At 44.1% G+C, this 13,106-nt stretch overlaps 1 protein-coding gene across 1 annotated transcript in view; it reads left to right on the top strand.

Annotated features, from left to right (window-relative positions):
* Positions 1-13,106, top strand: part of LOC133970809 (meiosis inhibitor protein 1) — a 34,973-nt gene that overhangs the window by 5,106 nt on the left and 16,761 nt on the right. The window contains exons 6-19 of the mRNA XM_062407867.1: positions 2,162-2,362; positions 2,469-2,647; positions 3,234-3,348; positions 3,437-3,556; positions 4,437-4,536; positions 5,656-5,790; positions 5,893-6,007; positions 6,582-6,673; positions 7,130-7,277; positions 7,680-7,791; positions 9,258-9,318; positions 9,951-10,048; positions 11,699-11,879; positions 12,694-12,844. Of these exons, the coding sequence (XP_062263851.1) occupies positions 2,162-2,362; positions 2,469-2,647; positions 3,234-3,348; positions 3,437-3,556; positions 4,437-4,536; positions 5,656-5,790; positions 5,893-6,007; positions 6,582-6,673; positions 7,130-7,277; positions 7,680-7,791; positions 9,258-9,318; positions 9,951-10,048; positions 11,699-11,879; positions 12,694-12,844 (1,808 nt within the window). The remainder of the gene's footprint in view (positions 1-2,161; positions 2,363-2,468; positions 2,648-3,233; positions 3,349-3,436; positions 3,557-4,436; positions 4,537-5,655; positions 5,791-5,892; positions 6,008-6,581; positions 6,674-7,129; positions 7,278-7,679; positions 7,792-9,257; positions 9,319-9,950; positions 10,049-11,698; positions 11,880-12,693; positions 12,845-13,106) is intronic.

Here is a 13,106-nt window from a genome sequence, read left to right as displayed (position 1 = left end):
CCACACGCACCACATAGATACATGTGTGTCTATAGATCTGTGTATAACTCTGCAGTGTGGTGAGGCAGAACCACGGTGCCCCCTAACCAGCCCCTCTCACGCAAACTCGCTATTTGCTCTCTGCCACCACCGCCTGATGTCTGTCTACTCACTGAACCATTACACTACCTCAGGCGTCATGTGTGTTGTATTGTGTTTGTGCCTGAGTGCCTCTCTTCACAGGCAAGAGTAATTGTGAGCCTCATGCCAAATAAGCCGGCCTCTCTTCAATATGCTTTGTGTGTGTCCACCTCCCATGTATTTTTGCATGCTTCCCCCTGAGCAGCTGCAGGTAGCGGCGCGTTGTTGTGATGCTGAGGAGAGATGCGGGCGGCCACTATTGACTGTGTGCGCCTGTCTGTGGTCTGTCACTCAGCATGTCTCTGAAGGGCTGTTTGCACTAACGACAGCAGCGCGGCAATGACAACACGAGCCCAGAGCACCCTGTGCATTTCCCTCTATCTGTCTGTTGGCCTATCCAACTGATTAACCCCTCTGCTGGTCTCACACCATCCTTTCTCTGCCTGCATTTGTTTGCATTCTCCTGTTCTCTCTCCTCCACCCTCCCTCTCTTGCTTCTGCCTGGCTGGTTACCCACTCCCTCTGGTTCTGACTCAGGAGTGGATACAGACACAATGAGGAGGCAGGGAGGCAGGATGAGGCTTTAATGAGGTAGAGAAAGAGGAAGGCAGACAGAGATAAAGCCAGGAAGACCGGATCAGTGATTAGGACTTACCTTCTCTCAAAATAACACATTTGGAATATATTTCAACAGGTCCCTCTGTACTTTTAAACTATATATCTATGCGAGGTTGAAAATAAATACATAGAGAATTGTTTTGGTGCTTGGGGTTATGTATTCAGGTGGGTCAAAAGATTAAATACACTGGAAGCTGAGGGGAGATGGGGGGTTTTGCCAAGCAGGTTGAAAATCAACAGAGCCGTTTTCTCCGACAAAGAAAGGAACATTACATTCTTTAATCTTTATGCTTCAGTTCTCTGTGTTTGAATGTGAGTGTCATTTAATGTGGTGCTAAACAGCAGTAAGACTTTTATTTCCCACCCATCCTTCTAACCACTTTTACACAGTCCTTCCATTTCCCTCCTCGGTCTGTGAAGGTCTTATCTTCCTCCTCTCGCTCCTCTCTGTACGCCCGGCTCTCATCTTGGCCGCCTCAGGGAGCCTCTCCTGCCTCACATTGGGTTTCATCTGCTTCACGGGGCAGCTGGGCTCGGGCTCGTCTGTCCTACTCTATCATGTCCTTCTGGTTCTGTCTCTTCTGTTCCTCAGTCTCCTTCCAGCTCCAGTGCTGCCTGCCAATACAAACATTCTTTATTTAGTCACTCCTTTTTACTGATTTAGTCATTGCCTTCTCTTCTCTCGAGCTTCCTGTCTTCATGGCTCACTTTCCGTCTTGTGTGGCCTCTAATGAATCTAAGAATTTGACTGCATTCTGCACTAGTTTATTTTTTATAATAACCATCTGAACATTCAAGGTTATTTATCTTGTGTAAAGATACTTCTTCTAAAAGAGCCTGGTTATAAATGATTCTTCCTACTGTGCAGCAGCATATTTATGCAGTATATCAGTACAGGTCTATATCTGATCTGTATTTTGTGTATGTGGTTCTCATATCCCCTGCTTTCATTCACTATGTTACTTATGGTATTTTCGTCATTATTTTTAGACAGAAACTGTTCGAAAGTTAATTTACTTACATTTTTATCGTGGTCAAATTAATCTAGAAGTTACTGTGACATCACAAACCCCCTTTTAGCTTCTTGGGCACGCAGTCAAAGTCCCAGTGGCATCTCGAAGATGAATTCTCAAGTGTGCCCTTATGGAATGTCTTCAAATTTTGACCAGTTGTCACTTCGACCCACAGATGAACTGGTTAGATTTCAGTGGTCAAAGGTTTGTTGGCAGAGGCATAAAACTGCAGGACGTTGATTCTAGTTTGAACTTGTATGTCACTTTTTTACCAATCTCCTCTTTCCTCCCTCCTGGTCTTCTCCTCCTCCTGGGTTTCCCCTCCTCTACTTACTCACTCCATTCTACCTCTACCTGTCTCTTATCTGTTACGGGATGTTTATGTTCGGTTTCCCCGCTTTGTCCACCAGGGTCCTTGCTGGGGAACTTGTGCTCAGCTTTGCTTTATCCAGATGAAGGCCTGAAGGCTTCGGTCCTGTATGTGTGGCTCAAGCTGTTTAGGGGATCCGCAGCCCAGTCGTTGCCCGTTGCCATCAGAGACAGGTTGTGTGTCCTACTGTTGCAGACCCTGACCAATGCCGGCTCCCCTCAGCTCATCAGAAGTTGTGTTGGTGAGAAAAACTTTATTTTTCTATGTTAGGATTTGTACCTATGTTCAGTTTTTTTTCCAGGGTTGAACGTGCATGCTGTTCTTACTGCTTGTCTCTGATGTCTCAGGCCTGCTGTGGCTGCTGGTGCAGCTTGCAGAGGCTGTGTCGGTTCTGATGAACTGCACTGATAGTCAGATCATGTGCCATGAGAACCAAAGCATCCACACCGACAACAGCCAGATCCTCAGCCAAAACCAAGAGCAACAATCTCTTGACTGCTGCCATTTGCCTCTCATACTGAAACAGGTCTCTGTCTAAACATCCTGCTCCCACTCCCAAAACCTGCATTCTGGCTCTGACTGTAATCATAACAAGAAGTTCAGATCCTGGATTAATGGGCCTTTGAATGGGGATTTAAGAGGGTTTTACTTTGGACAAATATTTGCTCTTCATGTCTGGGAAATCCACGTGTGGTTCGATTATCTGGGTCACGACTCACATTACAGCAGAGCTCATGACGTGGGTAGTGTCTCTTTTTCTACATCAGTAACTCTTGACTAAATAATCACCCAAATCTAAGTTATATCCTAAAACATAATTAACGTGTTGTTTTTCGGATCAATTCCACCAGATAAACTCACTGTTAATCAGTCATGCCGGAAAACTACAAGCTATTATGAAAATGAAATGTTTTTTTAGTTGCAAAGGCAAAAAACAGTGCTACATTAAAACTAAGCAATAAAATAAATCAAATGAATTTTCAGATTCTATTTGACAAACTTGCTTCATGTCTGTCATCAGTAACCTGGAACTTTGGTCCTCTATTTAAATGCAAATCATGTCTTCAGTTGATTGGTGGATTCATATCAAGCCCATGAAACGTATCTCACAGCTGCTGCTTAGTGGGGATGAGATGTTGCAGGTGACCAGTTCCAAGTGTATTGCCGCTGTGCTGGTTCATTCTCCCAGTCAGTACAGTGCCCCCTTCATCCAGGCGGACATACCTGGTGATGTGCACACACAGACACACACATCCAACAGCTGCCTCTCTCTGTCATCCCTGTTAAACGCTCTCTCTCTTTTCTCTTCTCACAGAGTTTCTCTTCGACCGTCTGGCCAGTACTAACAGTGAGATGCTGCTGTGGTCAGTCTACAGCTGTTTGGTGTTACTGACCGAGGACCCGCTGTTCTTCTCCCAGTGTCACTCTGTCTATGGTGAGAGAACTCAGACAGACAGGCAAACACTCATTGTGTGTATGCATGTGTGTGTCTGTGTGTGTGTGTGTGTGTGTCTCCCAATAGAACTTACATTTTATGTTTGGTGGTATATCGGTTAATGTTTCAGAAAACTATTGCTGATGAGTAATTGATGGAGAGATGAGCCGTGTTACAGCTCACACAGAAGCGTCTCAATCAGTAACATTACATTTTTATGAAACCTTCCAGGTGGTGGTGGAGCCATTTGCTCCGGTTACACACTTTACTGCAATATTCCCTTTTTTTGAGTTGTGTTGCTCTGATGTTTTATTACTGCAGGGTTCATGTAAACTTTGCTGCTGATTAGGCAACAGCTCAGACACATCCAACAAATCAGACAAGACATAACAATAACAAGAGTGATATCAGTCCCGGCAAAACATGATGAACATTGTTCTGACACACAGTTGTGTCATGTGGGTTTATGTGTTTGTTGTGCACCTTTGCATTAGGTGTTGTTTTTCAGGTTCCACTGGCGTTTTTTAATCCTGCAGCACTTCAACTTCAATAAAATGATCAAACACACTTGAAGTGCAGAGTTAATTCACCAGGAAACAGTGCATCTTGTGTAGCCACACTCTCTTTATGAGCTACATCAGACGTTGTGTTACAGATAATGAGATAAATGTACCTCTGCCACTTTGTTTCACGTGCACTATTGTGTGTGTTGGTTTGCCTTTTGTGCGTGTATTTGTATTCACTCTAATAACTCTGGCACTGAGCAAGATCAGACTAATGTGAGTGTTTGGAGAGGGGGCCGCATGTCTGGTTGTGGGTAGAGTTGATTATTAGAATGTATTTGACGCAGTGTGTGTGCGTTTGTGTGTGTGTGTGTTAGGTATTGAATCCCTGGTGCGCAGTCTGAAGGAGGCTCAGCGGCTGTCCAACCTGGAGGTGCAGAAACAAGGTCTGCTGCTCCTGACTGAGATACTGGAGAGGTGAGACCGGTCTGTTGGAACACTGCCACAGTGATTCCACTCCACTGGATGTGCAGCTCCCTTGAACAGGATTTTCAGTCAGTGAGCAAAGAAATTGAACTGAACCCTGCAAAGATATGTTGCTGATCTGGAATAATGATCATATGTTAAAGGAGTTCATCTTGAGATATTGATTTTGCAGTGGTTAGTGAACTATTGACTCAATCAGCTTTATCTGTTGTAATATCTACAAAACCTCACACATTTATGATGATGATTTCATTTTATACTCAAAGCGAACAGAGTGGACATCTTCAGCTTCACTGACACACAGTAATATGTTAAATATGGTGCTCTTACAAGTTTAATTAGATTTGAATTAACTGTGGGTTGGCTCACAGATGAGAGTATATCACAAGCCTGTAAAACACTGTCATATTTCTGCAAGGTTGGCATCATTTTAATGGCATGTTCCATCCCGCACACTGAAAGGATACCGAGGAAGAGATGTCAAATGGCGAGGAGAAATTTGTCCTTTACGCTGAGTGGAACGTTGAAAAGTGTCTCGATCAGAGCTCTTAAAGTGCTGAACCAGCCTGTGTGTGTCTGTGTGCGCTCACCTTTATGTGCATGGATGTGTTATTTAAGATGTCGTATGCGTCTCGTGTTGTGGCAACAGTGAGCCAGTCAGCACAACAACCGCACAACAGATGTTGTAGCGCTGCGTCATGGACCAGAGACATAAACTGGTGATCTTTGTAACGCCAATAGGTCAGCACTATTTGCTTCAACAGGACTCAGCAACCTTTCATTGTTGGTATTGGCACATCAAGCCAAACAATGACAGGTATCAGCCGGTCTGCTTTTTGTTGGGCCTTTAGTCACGTCCATGTGGAAAACATTTATCAGCTAAAATCTCTAAAGTTTGCTCCCTGTCTTTGTACTTTTGCCAAAGACTCATCATTACAGTATAACACGATTTAACTTTACATATTTACTGGCTCTTGATGAATTTATCACTGTTTTTCTGTCTTGTCTAGGATCTATTCTTCTTTGCTGATTAGCGACAGCAACAGTCGACTTATTTATCTTTGATTAATGTCATTTTTGAAAAGTATGTCTATCTGTGTATGTGAACAGGCAGCCCCTGAGTGTGCGTCTGTTCCCCAGCGGTCCAGGGTTCGTGGCGGCTTCAGAGGCCGTGGCAGCCGGAGTCTCCTCCTCCTCCCTGCTGGTTGCCACACAGGGAGTCAGCGCTGCCTCCGCCCTCTTCAGGTGAACACAAACGCACCTACCAACTCACACAGTGTCAAGGACACTCAAGCAGTGATGGGTTGTTTGTTCCTCTTTATAAACAATCTGCTCTGAACTCTCCAGACTGAACCATCAGGCCAGACCAGTACAGTACAGTGAGGTGGGAAGACTGGTGGAGGCCATCACAGACAGATTCTCTGAGCTGTCCCCACTTTCCTCCACTCAGCGGAGAAGCTCTGTGAGTCAGCAGATAATAACATTCATAAACTGGTGGTGAAAAGAAATGTCTGTTTGCTCCCCTCTCATGAATTACCTCTCCAAAAACAGTTTCCTGTGGTTAATAATGACATTTAATATTTTGACTGTGTGTCCTTTTCTGATCCCTGTCAAAATCTTAACTGGAAGTCTGTTGCATATCGTGACAGTGAATGTTATTTAACTATCAAAATTTGCCTGGTTGATATCATTGAATTTTAAATAAAAAATGAGCTTCTCTATGATCACATTCACTTTATAATGAGGCGTAATGCAGATTGAAGATTACATTTCACTGGCTGTTAATTGGACCCAACAGGCAGATATTTACTGTAGATTTCAGCGTTTCTTGGTGTTGGTCTCAAGAAAGAAATGTTGTTGTTTTAGATAAATCTTTAATGATTTCCTGGAGGAAATCTTTTGGATAATATGCTTTGATGAAATGATAATTTCTTCGGTGATGTAATAATATTTGCTCGTGTCTCGTCTCACTTCTGCTCTCTTCTCTCCCCCTGTTCTGTTTCATTCCCGTCTCTCTCTCTCTCGCTGTTCTCCAGGGGATTGTGAGGCGGTCAAGCCTCAGCAGCCAGGCTTCCAGGTCCGAGGGATTTCTGCTCCAGGCCCTGGTTTGTTTTCAGGCTGCATGCAGGTCAGAGCGCTGTCAGGTCACATGTTCAGGGAGTTAAACAGGAAGTTCAGGAGCAAAAAAACGGATTTACTTAGTGTTCAGTCAATTCATTGTTCAGTGATTATTAGAGTAGAACTCTGTTGATTGAAGTTGTAAAGTATATGATTTAAAGATTTATTTTGTCATCTATCGTCAAACACTCAAATTCCCCTAGACTAAATAAAAAGGTGAACCGCTTTCAGTGCAGCATTGGGGGCGTGGCTTCAGGGTTCTGTGGTGCAGCAGCCGGTCTTTACTGGCTGCGGCTAAATTACCGCAGGTCACATTTTTACAGTTACGGAAAGAAAACTGCAGGAAGCATCACCACAGGCCAAGAACAGCCCATTCTATCAGACAGGTTTAGAATAGACACTGCCCTAGTTAAGACATTGAGTTTATACCGGTGTGTTTGTGTGTGTGTGTGTGTGTGTATCCAAGGTTGGCTGAGGAGTGTGCCTCAGACCCTGCTCTGAAGGAGAACGCCTTCACTGCCCCGTCCAGACAAGGCTCCTCTCAGGATTCACTGGAGTCTCTGTGTCGCACTCTGCTTCACTGCTGTGACTCCATCTGGATTCCCACCGTCACTGTGAGACTCTGACACTCGCACATGCACACAACCAACTCATCATCTCACCTTAAACTTCACACTCACACAAGTGTAGCCAGTCACAAGAGAAATGTATACTGAGAAATGGGTCACAGTGATTATCGAGCTCTCTCCAGCTGTTCCCTCTAAATGACTGTATTAATAAACACAGCCACACAGACTCTGCTCTCATTAGCTTTGTGTGCACAGGGACGTTTGATCCATCGATCATTGAGTCTGATGTAGTGCAACTAATCGTTTATTTAATATGATACTTTTCTAAATCTTGTTCCCTTCCAGCCAAAAATCTGTCAGACAAGAAAAATGTTAGTTTACAGTTGAAGTCCTGGTCATTTGTCTGTGATTTGATGTTGGTGTGTGTTTGTGTGTGTGTGTGTGTAGAGGATGTACGAGCACGCACCCAACGCTCAGATACTGCAGTACTTCTACTCCATCCTGTCCTCCCAGTTCACCCTCCTCCCGCCCCTGATGCCTGACTTTGCAAATAAGCTAGGTGAGTGAGAAACGCTGTATAATGATTTGAATTTTAAATCTAGTTTCACAGATACAAAGTTCTGTTACACTGTGGTGAGATTCATGAAACCAGTATCGGAGATGACAGGCACACTGGCCCCACTTTTCAGTCTTGTTACTGGAGGCTTCTTACAAACTGGGGGTAAATTCTTTCCAGTGACATATGTGTACCTCAGAGAATTGTAATGGTAAATGGTTTTGTATTTATATAGAGCTTTTCTAGTCTTGATGACCACTCAAAGCGCTTTACAGTACAGTTTTACATTCACACACACATTCATACAGTGCATCTACTCGCAGCACTTTGTTATTCTAAGGGGGGGGGGGCCATTGGGGGTTCAGCATCTTGCCCAAGGGCACTTCGGCATGCAGATGGGTCAGACTGGGGATCGAACTGCCGACCTTCAGGTTGGAAGACGACCACCCTACCCCTCAGCCACAGCCGCCCCATCTAAACAAGATTTATGTTTTTCACTTCAACATCTTGCTTACAGTAATTTTTTTATTTAAAATTTCTAACTAAACTAAATAACGAAAAACCCCAGGCAATTTCCGTTCCAATGTAATCATGCAAACAAGAAGTAAATTTATTTTGTTTCATTATCACATAATGTTCCCACTGAACCACTGAACCGCTCTGTTTCTCTTGCTCGCGAGTGTTTACAAAAGTAAAATCCATATTTTGTGCATTTTGACCTTCTTCCAAAACAGCACCAGTTGATCGTTCTCTCATCAAAGGTAATAATTTGATTAAATGTAACATCGCACGAAGAAATTCACTCTAAAAAGCTGGCAGTTGACTCGATGAGCCTGAATTATTGACAGGGAACTTGTTGCCCGGGGCGTTTAGACAAGAAGTGTAGCGGCATTAAAAATAAACATAAGCTTCATATTTGTGCTGCGAGCGCTGAAACAGAGTTCTGCAGATTTGACTGGGCAGCGACTTGGCACAGCTCCAGAAGAAAGTGAGCTGGTAGCTAAATGAGATTAAAAAGCACACACTCTATCTCTCTCTCTCGCTCGCGCTCTCTGTTTCATTTTCATTCACTCTCACTGCAGCACTAAAAGACATTAAATACAGTTTTATGACCTGGTTTTCCCCCATTGAATTAAAACAGAATGTCCCATTATCTCTGATGTATCTGACGAGCTTTTATTCTTTGATGTTATAGTCTATTTTTAGAATTAATGTGTGCAGAGAGATGCATTAAAACCTGTGTGAAAAAATGTGACGTTCTAGGGGTCATGATCTGAGACTAAATCATGTGACTGATCTCAGGTATTTAGTCAGAGAATTTGATTTACAATAGGTGCAAACATTGTGTTACATAAATAACTTGTATCTAACTTTCTCCTCTCCTGTACCCCCCCCCCTTGCTTTATTCTACTCTTCTCCTCCTCTTCCGTATCCCCCCCCCCCTTGCTTTATTCTGCTCTTCCCTGCAGCATCCTCTGGTTTCTTCAGGCTGGCTCTTGAACACAAAGGCCTGCTCTGTGCGGGAAACAGGTAACTGTAACAGGATAACCTCAAGGGACACACACATACTCAGTCACACCCCTACACAGCATTTAACAAAGCACTGTTGTGTAAAAAGTGTGTGTGTGTGTGTGTGTGTGTGAGTTAAACCACTGTGAGAGTTAGGTTCTTTTCATCCTGCCCTGTCGGAACACATTGAGACAGATAACAGAACTCTGGCATCTGTCAGTAAGCCGTCTTCTCAGCAGTGAGCCTCGTCTCTCAGAGACAGATCTGCAGCTTCAAAGCCTCCGTCTCTCTTTATGCGTGTATTTAGATTTCACAGTTAAGTGTATGTGAGCAAATGTGCTTTTGTGGTTGCATTGTGTAAGTGTGTCTGTTTGTCCTTTTGTGTGTTTTAGTGTGGTCAGAAGTGTGGCTGCCTCTGGAGGCTTTAGGCCCCTCTGCTCTGAGCTGTAATGAAACTGAACCGTGTCTCTGTTTCATATTTGAAAGGTCTAAGTTGTGAGTTTCACTGTGCTTTTTCCCTCTGTTGGTCGTGAACTGTGGAGGATGTGTGTTGTATTTGTCTCAGGTGTCCTCATTTATTCTTTATCTCAGTGTTCCTGCTCACATCCGTCTGTCTTCTCTTTGTATTCATGTTTATTTTCTCCGTCTCGCAGGAACCCAGATCTGAATGCGTCTTGCTGTGGTTTTCTACAGAAACTCAGTATGTGTCTACTTTCCCAGTCAGACCCTGCTTCTGGCTCTTACCAGACTGGTATGCAAATATGCACAAACACACTCTTGCACCGCACACAGAGCTACATGCTGCACCAGTGGAAACCCTGTTGTTCCTGTCAGTTTTGTGTGAAGCTACCACTAACCTGAGGCGGCCGTGGTGAGGAAACTGCTGATTATTATCAAGGTTGAACAGTTTTGTGGAAAGAATATCGGGTCAGAAGTTGAAATCATATCTTATTAATAGCCTAAAGATCCCATCCAGAAATGTATTTAAGAAATAAAAATACTTTGGTTTGAAGTCACCTATAGAAAGTCTGCAGCCCGTAACATATCTATGGATATTAATGAAAATGCCCCTCCTCTCCTCTCCTCTCCTCTCCTCTCCTCTCCTCTCCTCTCCTCTCCTCTCCTCTCCTCTCCTCTCCTCTCCTCTCCTCTCCTCCCATTTATTATTTCCCCTCTCACATTCTCTTATTCCCCACTTTGTCAACCTAGAAGGTCCCTCGATTTCTATTCAGTGCCATTTATTTCCCACTATTCCTCCACAGTGGAGCTCCAGACCTCTGTGCTCTGTCTTGCCATCAATCTGCAGCCAGCCAGGCGGCCATCTCCCAGTTTGATTCCTGTCTTTATTTATCTCCTGTCCGCTTTCTCTCTTTTTCTTGAACTCCAATTACCTTCTTTACTCTGTTTTCCTCACTGGCTGATTATAAGTCTCACTCCCCACAGACCATGCTTTGGCTTTACAGTCAGTGTGTAGTGATGCATCAGGGACTCTTCTCTTTGTGTCAGTCCTTTCAGTGCTGCAGCCCAGCTTCCCGTCGACTCCCTCATACTGTACACTACATTTGTCTCCTTCCTTCTTGCCATCGCTGTCTTTTCCTGCAAGAGACTTCACTGCACAGCACCATTTTCCCTGGTTCTCTCTCAACTCGATCTTTATTGCATCTGATATCCTCTCCTCTTCTCTCACTCCCCTCCTTTGCTCGTCAACGTCTCAAAGCAGTTGGTCTCTCTCTTTTTCTCTCTTCCCATCTTATGTCGTATTATTCACATAATCGTCTTTTGCCCTCTCTCCCAGTCGTTCAGTCCTCCCGTCCTTGAAGACGTCCACGCCCTCCTCATCACGGTCCCTCCTTCATCTATCCCTCGCAGCTTCACGTCCCTTCGTACTGTTTTCTTCAAATCACTCCATGTGCTTTCTTCATCTTGTCTTCCTATTCTTCAGGGACCTAATTTACTCAAAAAAAGAAATGCTCTTATAACTTTCCTAGAGTACATTTTCTCAGAATATTCCAATTTAATTGAAGCATCGATGATAGTCATAGCTTGGTTAATGATGGATTTAAATTTTATGTTTGGTAATAATATAGATAACTGGGATAGTGTGAAATCAGTGTACTTTTCCCCTAGATGAATTTTTCATAAACCACTGCTTTGGCTTGGCTTTAGTCGTAAACATAACATTGATGAGTAATAGTCCATTTTAAATGAGGCCTCAGGGAGTCTTCTGCTGTGTTTTACTTGATATCATTCATCTCTCTCCTTCCTCTAGATTCTCTATGCTTATTTCTCCTACAATATCTCTCTCTCCCTCTTTCTATAACTCTGTCCTGTTCCTGCTCTTACTCTTGTCGATTAAACTCAGTTCTTTTCTATTGGTGAGTTTCTTTGCTCATTCCCCCAGATGTTGAGGAGGTGGAGAACCTTCTGCTGTACAACCTTCCCTCTGTGTGTTGGCGTCTGTGCGACTGGCCCTCTCTGCTGTGCGAGGCCCCAGGACTCCAGCTGTCTGAACACAAAGGGCCGAGGGCCACTCAGTACTGTGTGGTGATCATGCTGCACCTTGCCTTGCAGCAGGGAGACAGGTAGGCTTTCAGGTGTACTGAAATTATTCTCCTATATAATTTCTGTATGCAACAGGACTGTAATGTCTGGATTAAAAAACATTGTCCACAGTGTGAATGAGAGAATTGCTGTAGTGACATATCACAGCATCTATTTATTCTGATAACACTTTGTTCTACCAGGAAACTAGTTGGTTTTGCATGTGGTTGTAGTTCTCTCCCTCAGCACCCCCATGGCCCTGTGAGGGTTTTCTTAAGTACATATTTTATGACCTCGGAGATACATCCGCTTCTTGGGAAAGCTGGATCCGTCCTTCAGTGGAACCTCGGTTTTGCATTAACCTTTTGGGAGGCAATGAAAGTCTCTCCCTGCCACTAAGTGGTCTCATCAAGATCAATGTCAGCCGTGGACGGAGATTTACATCGTCAAAGGACTGAGTGTGTAGCCGACGTGTAGTCTGATCTAAGATCTGTGCACACGACGTGTGGCTATTAAATAACGAGACTGGGCTCATGAAAGTCGAGGCAGCATCAGTGTGGTGATTTTTCTGGTGGCGTGTCTGTGCGATGGTACACATTCCAACTCACTGTGTTTGTGTATGTATGTGTGCGTGAGAGCTCTTTGCTTTGCACACAGAGTTTGTATATTTGTCCACATTGTCACCCACACACCCGACGTGTCTGCTGATGCATGTTTGACATTCAAGTACATTCTATGTCTGCGTGGTTGTGTACATTCGTATGTAAATGTTTGGCCACACGTATGAGTGTTGGAAATAAGATGGTGTCATCATTCTTGTGTGTATGTCTGTGTGTGTGTGTGTGTGTGTGTCAGGCTCCTCCCAGACCAGACAGTGTTCTCCAGCGTGTTGTGGCTGTTGCAGTCGGTGCAGGAGCAGGGCAGCTGCGTCCTGCCTCGCTCGGTGCTCCGCTCTGCCCTCTACCTGCTGGCGGTGACACAGGACAAGAGCCCCGGCCTGGACAGGGTAACTGATCAGCTCAGTAAACACAACACATTCTGTCACCTGTGTAAACTGGTGCAGTATCAAAGTGCAGTTTAGACAAAGATTGCCTACAAGCAATGCCACATTAAACTGTATTTAAGATTTCGTGAAGATGACGGTGTTCACCATTGATCAGGAGGACATGTGCTGGGACCAGAGGCCAAACAACACTGAGAATCAAACCTAGACGGCTCATATTCATCTTTTGATGCAGAATAGATTGTGATGCAGATGACTATAGATC

This window comes from Platichthys flesus, chromosome 16 (genome assembly GCF_949316205.1).
Source record: "Platichthys flesus chromosome 16, fPlaFle2.1, whole genome shotgun sequence".
Classification (NCBI taxonomy): Eukaryota; Metazoa; Chordata; class Actinopteri; order Pleuronectiformes; family Pleuronectidae; genus Platichthys; species Platichthys flesus.
This window is presented reverse-complemented; position numbering and strand designations above follow the sequence as displayed.